We start from the raw sequence: 17,775 nt of genomic DNA, 5'->3' as shown, positions 1-17,775 counted from the left end.
CTACAAAACTTTCATGCAGGCGTGTAATATTCACGTCTCAGCTCCACTAAACACTGTGACTAAACCCAACGTACACCTTAAGAGCGTTAAACAAACATGTCTGATGAGATAATTGACTCAGTAGACATTGTATCTCGGCTTGCCTTAACTCCAAAATACACAAGGAATTGGTACTTTAGGATAATACATCCCTGGAGGGCGAGCAGAGGCATGGGAACTCAACAACAAGGGAGCACCACCGCCCTTCACATACAAGACAGTACTGGACTACTGCCACACTTCCACTACCCTCCTGGGAAAAAAAAATACAGTAATCTGTAAAAGCCAGACGGGTCACCGCAGTTATCCACTTCAAATTTGTACTTGAACTAAAGATAATCAGACTTAAGCAAAGAAAATCAGCCACGAGGTACGAAAGGGAGGATGCAATTTATCAAAAAGGACTTTTTTTGGTAATTTTTCCCCAAAAAGGAGATGGCATTCCTTCACATCCCCTCTTAAAGTGGCAGTAGGCAGTATATATTTTTGGCATCATTGGGCAAAAATTCCATAATAACCTTTCAGCATATTGTAATTCAAGTGTTCTGAGAGAAAACTAGACACCTGCTCCTCCTCATGGCTCTGTTTTCAGGCTTTAGAAAATCTAGCCCGTGATGGAAGACTTTGACCAATCACAGGTCATTTCAGAGAGAGAGCGTTCCTATTGGCTGTGCTCTGGTTATGTGACCGGAACTTGGCATTCCTTCAACAGATTTCACAAAGGCTGCCGTGTCACAAACTTTCTCATTTTACAGCATATTTGCTCCAATCTCGCCTACTTCAGCTTTAAACCTATCCTTGTTTATAGCTCTTCACAACTCACAGCACTGTCCTGTATGTTACCTCTTATTCTGTAAAAAACAGTAATATATGCAAAAGTTACAGTAAAAAACTGCATGCAAGAAATACAGCTCACAGTTGAAGCCGTGCTCTGCTGTGTCAGCATATGCAATATGAAACGTACCAAAACAAAATGTAGAAACTTTTTTTTTTTTTTATCTTTGATGTTTTCAGGAAAAACCGAAGAGGAGGATCCAAAAATAGCAAACTAAGAGTCTTTCTAAATCCTAGAAACAATAAACTGGACCGGAACAACAACACACCCACACTCAAGAACACGCTGGAAAAATTCATTATGATGTTTTCATTGGACGGGAACAGACACACTACAGTAGAGCTGGATGTGCATGGTACTAATGTAGTTTATGTATGCATTTACTGTACCCACACATATATATATACTATGTACCAATATACACCAACAGACAGACAATGAGAAAAGAAAGTGACAATGAGAGAGTGATACACACACAAGTCACACTACTGAGGCCATTCTGATTGAGTGAAGAAGAGTTTGTGTGTGTGCATGCCGTGTGAATGTGTGTGTGCATGCCTGTGTGTGTGTGTGTGTATGTGTGTGTGTGTGTGCATGCTGCTGACATTTAGAGGCAGGGTAGTGTGTAGGCGTGGGGTTGCGCGGTGAAAAGGCCACACTGTGTAACACTACAGTGGGAGGCCATGACAGACAGCTGTGTGGGGTTCTGTGTGTGTGGGTGGATGTGTATGCATGTCAGTGTGTGTGTGTGTGTGTGTGTGTGTGTGTGTGTGTGCATAGCAGTGAAAAGGGAGGTACTGTAGTAACATTGGGAGAACAACAAATCAAAACAACTAATACAATTGCAGGAATCAGAACCACCAAAACAACCGCTGCACCAAACTCCATTCAAAATTTGTACATTTAAAGTTTTGTTGCTCATTTGCAAATGAAGCTGCTCTACTAAACACAACTAAAAGACCTTTAAACAATGCACTAGGAGTCACTTTATAATTCAGCATACATCCAATTACCAAACACAATCAACATTTTCTAGTTATTATTAGTTTGCCTGTTGCTCCTTTGCTTTCTTCTAAAACAATGTACTGTATCAGAAGAGTCCCATGACAGACAACACTGCTCCTAAACAACTAAAAAAGATACCATTTAATTTAATAATTTAATTAAGAGGACACAAAACAAAGAGGGTAGGACTCCTGTTCACTCTTATCATGTGGATGACTGTCAAAATAAAAGTTTAAAGATGGGCTTACTTGGATGTGAGAGTGTGCTGGTTGGTAGGAGGCATCACCACAGCCGCCCACACACAACCTGAAGAGGTTTTTCATCGCTGACTGCCCCCACACACGTCAACTACACACATACCTCAACTACACACATAACCTCCACGCTTAACACACTCTCAAACGCACAATTATGATGCTGCATGTATCTCACAGAGTTTGGTTTCTTTGTAGAGAACACACACATGTGCACAAGCACAGTTCTTTCTGCCACTGGCACAGGCACAGCCCCTGCTTCTGCCTATTGTAGCTGCATGGGAGACCCTGTAGCGCTGAGACAGCTGTGGGTCATCAGCTCATCAAGGGCCACACAGAGTGAGTCTCAATCAGCTGCCTTCAACTCCTCTTCCTTCCTTGGACAGTTAATCAGTGAGATGTGTGTGTGTGTTTGTGTTTCCTACCTTGTCGCTGTCTACAGTGTTCTGGGATGTCCTGGATGCGATGGAGATGGTATCTGGTTGGCTGCTGCCGTCTCCCTGGCTGTCTCCATCTTCACCTCCCTCCCTGAAAACACACACGCAATCAGAATATCTTCCTTTATATCACTGGCAACAGTTTCAAGTGTGAGAATGTGAGAACAACACTGGTCTCGTCACCTCGGATGGGACAATAATACCACTTGTGCTCGCACTGTTTTAATTCTTAGTAAGGTTTCAATCTGCTGGCTGACACTTCTTTTTTTTTTTTTTAACTACCACAGTGATAAGGTTTCTGCCCGCAGCGCTGCTGTTTACAATGATGCAGTTTCTAGTTGTGGCAACAGTAGAGGTGAGAAGAAGTCCCAGGAAGTTCCAGGAATGATCGCTCAAATCACAGGTGTGTTACTGGCTGGAGGATTCACTCAATCAGTGACTACATTTACTTTAGTTTTTTGGCCTTATTTCGCCCCCATGACGTACGTCTCACACATCAATACACGGACTTCTTGATCCAAAAATCATTATTTCTTTTAACGAGTGTAAATGACGTCTATGTGTCCTTGTTTACCTCTTAGTGTTATTCCTGGGTTTGGTCAGTGCTGGTGCTTTAGGCATATGAAGAGGCTCCTTGAGCGCCCCCTTCAGGTGAGTCATCCTCTCCTGGATCACCTCCCTGATGTTTTTAATCCACTCCTGTTTAGCTTCCATGTTGGACGCCTGGAAGGGAAACAACAGAATAACATTATTAATGTACAGTTACACCTGTTAATGGTAGAAAACCAGTATGGACACACTTTATTCATTTAAATATATATTTTTTTACTTGCCTTTAGCACCGTTTTATTATCAGAGGAGGGGGTTCTTCCTGCCCACAGAGCAAATTTACATGGATCACCCTCAATGTGCTCGGTCACCCCCAACTCCGACGTCTGAAGAGCAGCAAGGAAGAAATAATGTATTATTATCAAAAATGTGAGTTAATGACAGCTAACCATCTGTTTGATTAAAACATACTGATTCTCACATGCAAACACACACACAAGGTAAAAAGAGCAGATGAAAGCAGTGTAACAGTGAGATGACCTCATGCAAACCATGCATGGAAGCACACACACACACAGTCACTCACCAGTAGTTTGTTCTTGTACTGGTACTTGGTTCTGCCAGCCGAGTCTTTGATCTCCTTGCTGAAGACCAGTGAGAACTCGAACAGGAAGAGGTGTCGGTCCCGCCCCTTCCTGATCAGCGAGCGTGGATCCCAAACCTGGAAACTGTCCTGCAGGATCAGCTCGCCCTGTACCTCCAGGTTTTCCTCAAAGCCTGAGGAAGAAGAGGAGGACCAACACTTAAAAACATCCAAGCTGCTCAAAGTCTGAACCATAGACTGAATATAAAGATGGACGACATGACAGCTCCCGAAAGTGAAGCCAAAACCACTTCTGACAAACAAAAACGTGGGAAACTGGGAAACATTTCATGAGCTTAGAAATTGTTTTCCATACAAATATGATACAGAATGTTGACAACTTGATCATAATTATACAGCAGTATGGACAGTGTGTCTTACCCTCCATCATGGCGAGATGCATGGCGTCATTAGCTCTCTTAGGAACACTGAGCATCACCTCCAAACCATCTTTAATCTCTCCTTTACCCTCCTCACAGCATGACAGCAGCTCCTGCAGAGGGAGAGGAGAGGACATCAGATGTGAAGAGAGCGAGGAACAGAGCAGGAAAACGTACTTAAACATTGTGTGGTATTGTATCTCCACATTTGAAGACTACATATTCCATGAACCCTGGTTACTTCCTGACTCTCCCTCAGCTCTTCTTCTCAGTTTGTGTGTGAGTGTTTGTGTATCTACCTTCAGCAGTAGTTGGTACTTGGTGATCCTCTGGACTGGTTTGATGAGGTAGGAGGAGATGGAGTTGGCCAGTCCACGTCTCTGCTGAATGTCCTGTTTATACACACAGAGACATTACAGCAAATACCAACATAAAAAAATGCAATTGTCATAAATGTTAAATGTTCAATTTGTGCATGCATGCTGCTGTTGGTGGGACTCTAAACTTGTTTTAATGACTAAACAGCACCACTTGCTGACAGAACAAGTGAACTACACAATCATCACCATCTCCAGCTGCAGGAAAGAAATTAAAAACCTGCAGCTGCACGCAACTAATTTCCCCTCCAAATCTAAGCACTCTTCCTGACAGAGTAGCTACAGGAGTGCTAAATTCAAATGACAGACTGGAGTCGTGTTTATCTTGTTCTTGCTCCACAGTAAGCATCCATCATAACAAACTCCGTGCATCAAGCCCTCGTTGGTTAACCGCTGTGTTTTATACTGAAGCAGCACTTTGATCATGATGTAACACTGCTTCAGTTAATAGCGAGAGCATCTGTTTATTTCCCTGAAATTTGTACAGGAGCAAGCGTGTATAGGAGGAGATTACATTCACTGTTTAGAAGATTTAAAGAGGAACTTCAGTATTTGTCAACCTGGACCCTATTTTCCCACGTTTTTGTGACTAATGGGGACAACAATTTCTGAATTGATCCAGTATTGAGGGAGAACGCTGCAGACAGCAGCTATTAAACGGGCTGTGAGGGCAAGTGAGCAGCGTCAATGTAACGTTACGTCCACTAAAAGTGCTTGTTTTTATAAGTGTCTTATATATATAAGTGTCATGTCACCTCGCCAGAGCCTGTCATGGCAAAAACAAGCACTTTTAGTGGACGTAAATGACGGTGCCAGCTTGCCCCAATAGCACCATGTTGCAGCTCGTGAGCGGCTGCCGGTTACAGCGCTCTCCCTCAATACTGGACCAATTTCAGAATTTGTTGTCCTTATTAGTCAGTCAAAAACATATGAAGATAGGGTCCAGGCTGAAAAATACCAGTTACACTTTAATTGTAGTATGCGATGACATGATGTCAATGGATCGGTGGCAGAATGATGAAGGGTCTACTCACGTCGAAGAAGGTGCCGGCATGCTCCAGTATGAGCTGACTGGAGTCTGGTTTGTTCTTACAGTAATCCACATAAATGTGGAACTTATCAGCCTGGAGAACATGAGAGGAGAGGAGAGGAGGACATGTTTCACATTTTACAGGCTCTATTCAAGCCCACCCCCCTTATTAGGACAGAGGACAGAAATCACTGCCATGTTGTTCTGACACCATCTGGAATAAAGCGCTGACTCTCACCCAGGTGACGAAGCAGTGACCGACATCCTCTGGTAGCTGCTCGTAGTTCACCAGCTCCTTCAGGAAAATACTGGAAACACAAACACACAGCGAAAGATCACAAAGTGCACTTATTCTTTTTGTACGGGTCAGCTGTGTTTTCCTCTTCATTATAACAGAAAACCTAATGTTTCTCAGGACCACTAAATAAAATCTTATCTTATGTTCTGACTTGACGCAAAACAAAATGAACATGTCGAGACCACTAAAATGTTTATTTTAAAATCCTGTAGGTTAGAAGTTCCTTTAAGATCTAAATGGAGTTGATGAGTAGAAGATGAATATGTCCTTGAAGAACCAACACAGAGATTTCTGGAAATACCACAAGGAGATCAGAAACAAAGGGTTTCCTCCAGGAAACTTCTGAAAGTAAACCTGCACGACTCTTATTCATCTCCCTTGTATCTACAATATTAGAAAAAAACAGAAAGCTTGTCTGGTGGTCAGAGTGTTCACAGTAAATCTCTAACAGTTAAGTGCGTTTCCAGCGCAGCAAAGTTGGCTCAGCGCTGCCGAATCTGCAAGATGTCCGCAGTGATCTTGGCAAGATTTTTTTCCATTCTTGAACTTGCATGCCGTTAAACGGTTGTTGCTATGCCGTGTGCTTGTTGCTAGGGAATTCCCACATCTGGTTTTAAGAAAAGTCTAAAATTGGTGGAAACATGGAGCAGTTTGAACAAAAGACTGGCTGATTCCCCAAAAAACAATCTCTCACTTGTTGTGGAAGTCCCAGATATCCTGCATGTTGCCGAAGATGATGTGCTCCTTGTTGGCGATGCCCGGAGGAATCTCCTCCACACCGCTGCTCATCTCCCACAGGTAGTTCTGACACACAGACACACAGACAGACAGGTAAGGTAAGGTGGACAGGAAAATATTTGTTTGTTGTGTCAAAACAAAATCCGTCAAGCAGAACGGTTTCTCACACCTCTAGACACTCGTTGAGGTCTCTGACGTAGGTCTTCTCTGTCTGCAGCAGCTCTGCCATGATGAACCTGAGAGAAGAAAACCAGTTCAGACTATCAAAGGAAACACAATGAAGGATCACATGGGATGAATTATACAACTGGTCCTGTTTTGTGTCTGGTTCTTCCACAGCCACATGAGCCTACTAATGTTCCTCCATTGATGTTTCCTTCCTTACAAACAATTTATGACAAGACAAAACCATTTCAGAAGGCTGCTGGGGGTGGGGGGGGGGTGGGGGGGGGGGGGGGGGGGGGGGGGGTGGAAGACTAGTAGATTGTGTCTTTGATGTCTTTAAATTAGGGCTGTCAAAGTTAACGCCATAATAATGCAATAACGTCATGCTAGCTTGTCGGAAAGGAGGCTAAATAACGCTTCAAACTTGAGATACATTTTGGTGAGGAAAAACTGTCATGGCAATTTTCAAAGGGGTCCCTTGACCTCTGACCTCCAGATCAGTGAATGTAAATGGGTTCTATGAGTACCCACGAGCCTCCCCTTTACAGACATGCCCACTTTATGATAATCACATGCAGTTTGGGGCAAGTCATAGTCAAGTCAGCACACTGACACACTGACAGCTGTTGTTGCCTGTTGGGCTGCAGTTTGCCATGTTGTGATTTGATTTAGCATATTTGTTATGCTGAATGCAGTACCTGTGAGGGTTTCTGGACAATATATGTCATTATTTTGTGTTGTTAATGGATTTCCAATAGTAAATATATACATACATTTGTATAAAGCAGCATATTTGCCTACTCCCATGTTGATAAAAGTATTAAATACTTGACAAATCTCCCTTTAAGGTACATTTTGAACAGATAAAAATGTGTGATTAATCGATGGAAAATGTAACTATGGTCAATCGTGCGATTAATCACATTTTTGCATATAAGCTGTTAACCAACGAAAGACCTGTCTGAATCCTCCAAATTGGTTCAGGACATTTGGGACAAATTTAGGTTTTCTATTTAGGAAGCAGCAATGTGTACAGACTTGTTCTCTCTCTCTCTCTCTCTCTCTCTCTCTCTCTGTGTCTTCCCGCCTTCATTTCTGTACTCACTCTTTCTTCCTGGCGGACTTCCTCTTCTCCTCATTGACCTCATGGTTAGGGTCACGCAGTTTGACCTCGGGGTCGTCCGTCAGGCTGGCGGGGATAGTGTCCAACTCCAAGTCTTTATTGTCCTGCATAGAGGAACATAAATGGATTGTTGTCAATAATCTGAAACAAAAATGGAAAACAAAGAGTCTAATGTGTGTGTGTGTGTTTTCACCTCTGAGTTGACCCCCAGGCTCCTTTCTAGGCTCTCCTGGTATTTGCCCATGCGTAGGGAGAAGTCGCGGTATCGGCGGTCCACCGTGCTGACCCAGCGCTTCAGCTCCGACACGTGAGCATGGCCTTTCTCCACCAGGTTGTCCGCCAACTGGATCAGCAGCTTCACTTTCTCCTTGGTTTGCTGCGGGAAGTACATAAACACACAGATTACATACTGGAGGAGTCACTGATGTTATGTGTCTCTACATGTCACTTTGCTATTCCTTACAGAGGGTGATATACTGTATTGTTACCTGTATATTTTATACTTAGATTGAATTGAATGTTGAATGATTGAAAACAAAACAATTTATCTCAGATAAAACTCTGATTAGAGTTAAGGGGACATTATTGTAGCAAAATTAATTGCAAATGTGTGTGGATAGTTGTATATCTGTATCTCAATCTGTGTGAGTAATCAGGTTTGTAAATGTGCAAAATAACGTTAAATAAATGTGTACTGACATTTGTAAATGTGTAAAGGAATCTGCAAATGTGTATTCAGAATCCCACGTGCATAATGTTGTAATGATGTAAATGTGTAAAAAAATTGCCAAATCTATATCAGATTTGCGAGATTTGCAAATATGTAACAAATCTGTAAATGTGTAAATAAATCTGTTAATACGTACATCAATCAGTAAATGTGTAACAAATCTGAAAAGGCGCACATAAACTTGTAAATGTGAAACAAATCAGTTAATGCATCCAAAAATCTGAAAATGTGTACCTAAATCTATAAACATGTAACAAATCTGTACATGCGTACATAAATTTGTAAATGTGTATAGTAAATCTGTAAATGCGTACATAAATCTGTAAATGTGTATAATACATCTGTAAATGTGTACATAAATTTGTAAATGTGTAACAAATCTGTACATGAGTACATAAATCTGTAAATGCGTACATAAATCTGTGAATGTGTACATACATTTGTAAATGTGTATAGTAAATCTGTAAATGCGTACATAAATCTGTAAATGCGTACAGAAATCTGTACATGCGTACATAAATCTGTAAATCCGTAACAAATCTGTAAATCCGTAACAAATCTGTATATGAGTACATAACTCTGTAAATGTATACATAAATCTCCATGTGTAGACAGATATGTACATGTGTACATAAATCTGTAAATCCGTAACAAATCTGTAAATCCGTAACAAATCTGTATATGAGTACATAACTCTGTAAATGCATACATAAATCTATATGTGTAGACAGATATGTACATGCGTACATAAATCTGTAAATGCGTATATAGATATAAAAGCTCCACAAGTATAAATCAAAGTTTACAGGAGCGTAGGAGTGTCAGTAATAATGAGGATGTACAAGGAGATACAGTTTTTATATATGACGTCTACCGGCTTGATGTTCCCAGCAGTTCCTTTGAGGCTCAATAAAACTGCCAGTAGCGGATCTTTACAAACACACACACACAAACACACAGACGGTGTACCTTGGCACTAAGTCTGAAGTGATGGTAGTCGTTGAGGAGCTGCTGCGTTTCCTCGCTGCTGTCACCAGGTGACGTGTGTGTGGCCAGGTAAACTTCACCTGACTCCTGGATCCAATCCAACGCCTGCACACACACACACACACACACACACACACACACATACAACAGATAAAGTTTCTCAGTAAACTCACTCCCTGATAAAATAAACCAGATGTGCCTTTAGTGCTGCACATTTCCCCAAAGCCAAAATCCAGCCAGAATTCTTTCTTTTTTTTTTGTTTCACTAAAACACACAACACACACTGACCTGTTTGGCACTGCGTTCAAATACCAAGTACTGCTGACACTGGTCCAGCCTTCGTTTCTTTAACGTCCAGAAGTGAAGGACTCTGTTCTCTCTCTGCAGCAGCTCATTCAGAATGGCTGCACACAAAAACACACATTAAAAAAAAATCACATTAAAACATGCACTTCCTCCCTAATCCCAACATGTGCTCCCAGCTCACTGATGAGGATTGCAAACTCATATTGAATATGTGTGTAAGTTGATGTTATCTGTGTTGTTGAACTTAACTATTATCAGTTAGAATCAGTACAAGACAAAGATTTACATAAATATTTGAGCTTTCAATATGTTTTTTTTCTCAGATTGTCGGCAGCACTGACCTTTGACCTGTTGTTCGGGCCCTCTGGCGTGACCGGCGGCTCCAGGTATGCTCACATTGTTCCTGTGGATGTACTTCAGAAACACCTCAGCGTTCCTCCGGGCCAGAGTGCACGCCTGAAGCACAGGGACACGGTGCTCATACTGACAAACTCGCACAATTCAGACACACTCTTCTCCGTCACCTAAGGACTTTGCTACCCTTTATAAAATACTACCAGATAAATTAGCATTTTTCTGCAAAACATCAGTGCACCTAACAACTGTTATGTGCATTTTAAACAAACTCTTGCTTGTTTGTTTCTGTTTATTCAGGCTAGTATGAAAAATTATCATTCAAACATTGTCATCACTTGCAGATTTTATTTTAAAAAATGGTGTAAAAACCAAGATATTTGGAAATGTAATCTAAATTTATAGGTGCCGTAGAAATAGTTTGAAATTAGGGCTGCAACTAATGATTATTTTCATTATTAATTAATCTGCCGTTTATATTCTAGATTAATCAATTAATCGTTTGGTCTATAAAATGTCACAAAAATAGTGGAAAATGTCCATCCCAGTTTCTCAAAGTCCAAGGTGGTGTCTTTAAATGTCTTGTTTTGTCGGTCCAAAACCCAAAGATATTCAGTTTAGCATGATATAAAACAAAGAAAAGCAGGAAATCTCCATATTTGAGAGGCTGAAAACAGCATCTTCTGCCATTTTTGCATGAAAAGTTACTAATAACGATTAATCGATTATTAAAATTGTTGGTGATTATTTTCGATTAGTCGACTAATTGTTGCAGCTCTGTTTAAAATGCCATTTCCTTTTTTATGCCCTACTTTATTCTGCCTTATTCTTCTGTGTTATGTCCCGGTGTCTTCAAGTCAAGGCTAAAACATCCTTTACTGAATTTGACGTTTCCCTTATTTTCTTCTTATTTTGTATGCGCTTCAGCAGCCTGTTCTCTGATGTGTGAGCCAGCGAGAGATGAATCACCTTGAGGAAGGCTTCTTTCTGCTCCAGGTGTTTACTGATCAGAGGTAGGAGGTGTTCGCAGTCGGCCGACAGTCCCAGTTTATCGTGGCTGCCACACCAGTCTTCATCCCGGCGATACTCCTGCTCCAGGCTCTCTAACACACTGCACACCTGGACAAATGCAACGAGTCAGTGACACCGTAACAGCAGTCAAAGCTTCCAGAAAACACAAACTCTGACACTGTGTGTGTGTGTGTTTGATGTGTACCTGTTCGGACGTCTTGTAAAAGGCCACAGAGGCGTTGACGAGCTTCAGGCGGTCCTCCATCTTCAGCATCAACTGCTGCCAGTGAACGGCCACTTTCTCAGCACAGCCTCTGATCGCCTCTGGATCATAGTGACCTGCCTGCAGCATCATCTGGAAGAGAGGGAATGAGACAGAGAGTCATGCGTGGTCATGATAAACAGACCGCAACATCTCCTGGACGCAGGAATGTAGAGATACAGTATTCAGGATAACACAAGATATATAATGGAGTAAGTCTTACAAGTCAACTACAGTAAATAATAAAGTAAGAGTTGCAAAAAGCATGGATTTACCTCGGCTTTTTGCTGGACCTGCAGAGCACTCTGATGAGTCTTCTGGAGAGAGTTAGCATGGAAGAGAGACTGGAGGAAGAGGAGGAGGAGGAGGAGGAGAAATAATTACTATCAATTAAAATCACTGACTCATTAGTTCAACTCAACTTTGAAAAGGTTCCCTGTGGAGTTTTTGGCCACTATTAACGCAGCGGAGGAATGTTTTTATGTGCGAGTCACTGCTTATTTTTGCACTCGTGCACCAATTTTTAAATTTGCCAATTTTTATGCTTAGTGCATGAGTTTATCAGACAGCAGAGGTCTGCACTAACCAGCTACCATCACGCCTTTAACAGGAAACTTTGACGACTTTCAACTGGCTTTGTGTCGCTGCAATGTGGGTGGTATGTGCAAATGAATGATGTTCAGCTTCCCTCCATATTATCGGCGCCCGGTGCTAACCGCTCAACCACCGGTAGATCATCTGGCAGACCTTTGCCGTTAAATGAGCGGGGAGCTCTAGTAACACGGAGGGAAGCTTAACATCGCTCATTTGCCCACATTGCAACGATACAAAGCCGGTTGAATATCGGCAATGTTTCCCTTAAAGTTGAAGCCAGAGAGCGTGTGCAGTTACCTTAATTACAATGGAAGCTTGCTTCAGATCCTGTCTATTCTCAGTTTTCTCTTAAAATACAGGCAAGATTTTCTGTACAAGAAATTATAGCGGGTCGTCCACTAATCGAAAGATCAGGGGTTCGAACCCCGTCTGCTCTAGTCCACATGTCGAAGTATCCTTGAACAAGATGCTGAACCCCAAATTGCTCCTGAAGGCTGTGCCATCAGTGTGTGATTGAGTATTTAGACTAGATCCTGATGGCAGCCTCAGCTGAATGCTGACATGTAGTGTAAAACGCTTTGAGTGGTCAGAAGACCATTTACCATTTACATCAGTCTAATGGAGGATGCAGGCCATACTTCATGTTGAGGAAACACACACACACACACACACACACACACATACACAGACACACACACCAATCAGAGTTCCACAGGAGCAGAAACCAGGCCAGAACGCACATGTTGGGTCTGGGCCAAAATGACGTGTGTGTGTGTGTGTGTGGGTGCGTAGTACAGTGCTGACCAAGGGGCTTCTACCCCTGTGAGTGCTAACACACTTCAAGAGTCAGCTATTTAAAGCACCGCACGGAGTAACACATACTGTACACACACACACACACACACACACACACACATGTTCACGCACACACACTAGTGTGTATGCGTGTGTGTGCGTGTGTGTGTGTGTTAGCATCTGTTACTCTTCAAAATCAATGCAGAATCAAATGATTATTGAGGAGAGCCCGGTCCAATCACAGATGACAAAGAGTGAGTGAGTGTGTGTGTGTGTGTGTGTGTGTGTGTGTGTGTGTGTGTGTGTGTGTGTGTGTGTGAATCAGCGTGTGCACTCTCATCTGCTCCTATTCAAACCGATGCATACTGGAATAATTATCACTAAAGTACAGTAAGCCCGGCTTTGAGCAGCAATAATTAGGACGTGTGTGAGAGAGTGTACCTCTATGGCCATCTGGAACTGCTCATGTTCCCTCTGCAGCTGCTCGGCCTCAGACAGGGAGCTGGCGTTCACCATGCTGGCGTTCAACATGGACTCGCCATTACGAATCCAACCTAACACCTAGAGAGAGAGACAGAGAGAGAGATAGAGAGAGAGAGAGAGAGATTCAAAGCCATTAAAAAATTGCAAGACTGCAAATCTTAACATTAGAGGATACGTACTGTATGTGAGCGCATGCTGTGGGAGGGACATCTCCCACACAGCGTCTCACATAAACCTTGAAAATAGGTACATACATAAGGGATAATGTACAGCGACCGGTCATTGTTGTGAAATAAACCCTGACGCGGAGCCCTGAAGGGTTTTTTTTCACAACAATGACCCGCTAGCTGTACATTATCCCGCTTATTACACGGCTACTTACTTAAGAAATCTAAATTTTGACACAAAAACGATCCACCAGAGTCCGACATCACAACTGCGCCTATAGCAACGGTCAGTTATACATAGCAACATTCTGTTATACATAGCAACGGACTATTATACATAGCAATGGTCTATTATACATAGCAACGTTCTGTTATACATATCAACGGACTATTATACAGCAACAGACTGTTATACATAGCAACGGACTGTTATACATAGCAACGGACTGTTATACATAGCAACGGTCTGTTATACATAGCAACGGACTGTTATACATAGCAACGGACTGTTATACATAGAAACGGTCTGTTATAAAGAAATACCACACCCTAGAACGCCATGATTGACCAATCAGAATCGAGTATTCAACAAAGCATTGTAATAAAGTAAGTTTAAGACAGAAACTATAGTAGGTAAAGAGTGAGTAAATGTAAACAATATAATGTGAAGAACGGGACAAATACACTGTAACAAAGAGCATTACTAGCATAATGGAGGTGTCAATAAATGTGTTATAAAGTTTTTGAAAGAATTTTAGTTTTCGGAAGAAGAGTGTCCAAAGTTTTCAGAAAATGCTTTTTTTTTCTAGACCACTAATTTGGGGTAATCTTGGAGGATACATGTTCTATACTGACTGACTGATGTGGATGAAATGTGCATGACAGATCAACAGTTGGACATAAGCAATATCAACTTTCTCTAAGATACAGGACCTAGAATGGTTGTTTAACTAATGTGCAGTAGATGGCAGCACAGAGATAAATAAGCACAAGAAGAAGAAGAGCAGACAAACTCTCTCAAAAAGTTGAACAAAACCAAATTCAAATCGAGACCCTCAAGCCCAAAACATTTTTTTTTCATGCAGTGATCAATTTTGAGATTTTGAGGCTATTTTACTTCCATATCATGTTTTCTTTCAGACTAGAAAACATCGGAAATACACATTTAGGTGTTTATTTTACTACTTTGTCTATTTGCGTCTGTAGATCTCTCCTAAATTCACCCAAAGTTATCATTAGATAATACCTCATTTACATATTTAAACATAACATTTCAGAGAACTTATAATACAAAAAATAATTGTCTTAATGTCAGTAAACAACTGGGGAAGTTTCATGGTGATATTTATTACGTAAAATGTTTTACTCTATTCACCTGTAGTGTCTTAATGTATGGAATTTTACAATCCATATCTTTAAAGAACGCTTTCTCTAAATTAGTTTTTTTCTCAAACTCTGAGGCAGAAATCTCCACTTCAGCAGCACCTACATCCACCAAACTGTCCAGTTTCAATCCTGTCTATAATCTGAAGGTTTTTACAGAGGGGTTTGTTCATATATCATTCAAAGCCTGACTTATACAACATTTTATTCCTGAAAACATGACAAAAATTGATTTTTTTATGGCTGTTGACAGTAGTTTTGGATTGGATTTTGTGATACAACAATATATAAAAAATCCCCTCTGTAAAAACCTTTGTCTCTGACATGATGACAAAATGAAATACGAATTTTGAACCTGGCTTTATCCAATGTCCAGATTTCTGTTCTGTAAATTTATGCAAATTAGCACACATTTCATAAGATAATGCCTCATTTGCATATTAAAACATACATTTTCAGAAAACTTGTAATACAAAAAAATAATGAATGTAAGTAATCAACTGGGGAAGTATCATGGTGATATCTATGAGTTCATTATTTTACCCTAATCACCTGGGGTGTCTCCCCTTAAAACTCTAATGTATAAAACATAATTCCAACATTTGAGTTCAATTCATGACAAAAATGTCTGACTGCATTCAAGTCGTAGTTCATGTTTAGTCGCTGTGCCTGCCTACTTTTATTTGCATCTTCGCCATGCATGACATACAATATACACCTGATCTACACACAGTTATTGTACGTAAATTCTGCACTTTACTGAACTGTGGCTGCAAGTGTGTGTGTGTTTGCAGCAGATCTATGACAAGGAGGAATCTAAGGGACAGATAAAAAAAGAGTGAGGCTGTAGTAGTAGAGGTGTGTGTGTGTGTGTGTGTGTGTGTGTGTGTGTGTGTGCGTGTGCGTGTTATTAGCACATTGCCATAAACCTCATAAATTATTCAGCTGTATCCATCTGCAGCAGCGGCGTGCTTCCTGATTCAACACACGGCATGTTCATATTCACATCTGCAGTAGCTTCTTCACAAACAAATGCAAAACATTTTCTTTACTTTAGCCGGGAAGAACAGCTGTGTGTTGTTTTTGTCATTTCTCCAACATGGAGGAGTCATTCCAAATTAGATTTTCAGTTTATTTCCTTTGTTTCTAATAATTAAAGCCAGCCCACCTTGCTCCATTAAAGCACCATATTATTTCCTTTTTTGGACTTTTTAATCTTCTCTAACTCGGGATCAGAATAATGTTTTGGATATTTTGTAGATGAATGCAGGAAATAACTTTTCAAATTTCTCTGGAAGAAATTCAAATGATTCCAAAGCAAAATCGGAAAAACAAAGTATTTAGTGGCACCCGGTGAGTGAGAGTTTTTAGAGAATTGCTTCAGTTTCCTCAGCGCCTGAAGCTGGTGTTTGTGTTTACCTGTTTGACCTCGGCCTGTAGGTGGCGCAGCTGCAGGATCTGCTCCAGCCGCGCGTGCGTGTGTTGCGCGTTGAGCTCCACCTCCTGCTGCTTCTCATGGAGGAACTCCAACAGCTCCTGAACCTGAGAGGCCAAGTCCATGTCCTTCTCCCCCGTCAGCTCGATCCCTGACACACACACACACAAACAGGATGAGGGAATGTTGTGGATGATCTCTATCGTATTAACTCTAATTCTCCTGCAGCTCTGTAAACACTCATTCCTCAGTGTAGAGCACCAACACATCGCCCTCTAAAATGACAAACCATCACTTTTACATTACTTTTTGTGTGGTTCTAGCCTTAATGCTAAGCTAGGCTGAACATGTCCAGACTCCAGCTGTGTACTGGACATAAGGGCATTAATGATATATACTCTCTCATCTCACTCTTGCAAAGAAAGAAAGTAAACATATTCTTATAAATACTGAACTGTTCCTTTAATTTCATAAATTCAATGCAATTCCTAAACTTACCACTCCTGCTTCTTTACCATTGGTGGAAGTGGGAAATTGAATTACATTAAATGACAAATATCCGTAGAAGGCATTTTAAAAGAATACTTCACCCACAAAATAACCATTTGTATATTAATTCCTCACGCCGTGTTACCTTGAATTGTTGAAGAAAAATTCGTTTTTCTGTCATGGCTCCACGGTGAATGGAGAATCCAAAAACGGAGAAAAGTCTTGATGAATTGAAGTAAATGGGGGCCGTGTTTAACAACAGCAAAACTATATCAAAACATCCGTTTACAAACTCTCACACAACTTGTGCAGTATAATCCAAGTCTCATTTATCCAGTCGTATGCTCACTACTTCCCAAACACATGCATCTCAGTTAAAACAGGCTTAAAAATCTCAGGCTTGTGCATGTGTTTATGTGGAAGTGTTTTAAATAGTGATGTTTTAGTGAATTGTTCAGTGAATAGTGTATTGTTGTTTTGATAAAGTTTTACCACCATTTACTTCAACGTCTTTTCTCCTTTTTTTTATTCTTGGTTGATTGATTCTTGTTTTATCGTGGAGGCATGCGAGAAGTTTTCTTTATGAATTCAAGGTAACACTGGGCAAGTAACTGATAGTGTTCCTTTAAGGTGAGGATTTCTGACAGGTTAGTGTCATTAATGTCTCCAAAGCAGCTTTTCAGAAATCCGGTTTTAAAAGATGTTATATACTGAATTAATGCCTCTATGCTTTCTAGTTTCATTCAATATTGATTTGATATTTTTAGATTATAATATTACTGATTTCTGATTTTTTTTACTTTATTAATATTACATTGTATTAATGTTTGAGCTGCAGATGTTTTATTAGTTGAAACATTGTGTCTCTATATTCTGTAGTCTGTATAATCAGTAAACTTAAAACG

The 17,775-nt window shown here is 40.8% G+C and overlaps 2 protein-coding genes across 5 annotated transcripts in view; both read right to left on the bottom strand.

Moving 5' to 3' along the window:
• Positions 1-17,775, bottom strand: part of LOC119499822 (trace amine-associated receptor 13c-like) — a 978,627-nt gene that overhangs the window by 340,389 nt on the left and 620,463 nt on the right. The gene's annotated exons all lie outside the window — the stretch shown is intronic.
• The window catches only part of kalrna (kalirin RhoGEF kinase a), a 160,995-nt gene that overhangs the window by 65,930 nt on the left and 77,290 nt on the right, over positions 1-17,775 (bottom strand). For all 4 annotated transcript variants that reach the window (XM_037788995.1, XM_037788997.1, XM_037788996.1 and 1 more), the window contains exons 19-38: positions 16,366-16,532; positions 13,355-13,474; positions 11,800-11,868; positions 11,468-11,617; positions 11,221-11,370; positions 10,239-10,353; positions 9,880-9,995; positions 9,573-9,695; positions 8,067-8,249; positions 7,856-7,977; positions 6,755-6,821; positions 6,542-6,651; positions 5,788-5,857; positions 5,554-5,643; positions 4,442-4,534; positions 4,144-4,255; positions 3,706-3,896; positions 3,404-3,505; positions 3,145-3,293; positions 2,559-2,661 (exon numbers count right to left, since the gene is read on the bottom strand). In XM_037788995.1, coding sequence (XP_037644923.1) covers positions 2,559-2,661; positions 3,145-3,293; positions 3,404-3,505; positions 3,706-3,896; positions 4,144-4,255; positions 4,442-4,534; positions 5,554-5,643; positions 5,788-5,857; positions 6,542-6,651; positions 6,755-6,821; positions 7,856-7,977; positions 8,067-8,249; positions 9,573-9,695; positions 9,880-9,995; positions 10,239-10,353; positions 11,221-11,370; positions 11,468-11,617; positions 11,800-11,868; positions 13,355-13,474; positions 16,366-16,532 — 2,402 coding nt within the window. The remainder of the gene's footprint in view (positions 1-2,558; positions 2,662-3,144; positions 3,294-3,403; positions 3,506-3,705; positions 3,897-4,143; positions 4,256-4,441; positions 4,535-5,553; positions 5,644-5,787; positions 5,858-6,541; positions 6,652-6,754; positions 6,822-7,855; positions 7,978-8,066; positions 8,250-9,572; positions 9,696-9,879; positions 9,996-10,238; positions 10,354-11,220; positions 11,371-11,467; positions 11,618-11,799; positions 11,869-13,354; positions 13,475-16,365; positions 16,533-17,775) is intronic.

This window comes from Sebastes umbrosus, chromosome 13 (assembly GCF_015220745.1).
Source record: "Sebastes umbrosus isolate fSebUmb1 chromosome 13, fSebUmb1.pri, whole genome shotgun sequence".
Lineage (NCBI taxonomy): Eukaryota > Metazoa > Chordata > Actinopteri > Perciformes > Sebastidae > Sebastes > Sebastes umbrosus.
Note: the sequence above shows the minus strand (reverse complement) of the source record. Positions and strands in the feature narration are given on the sequence as shown.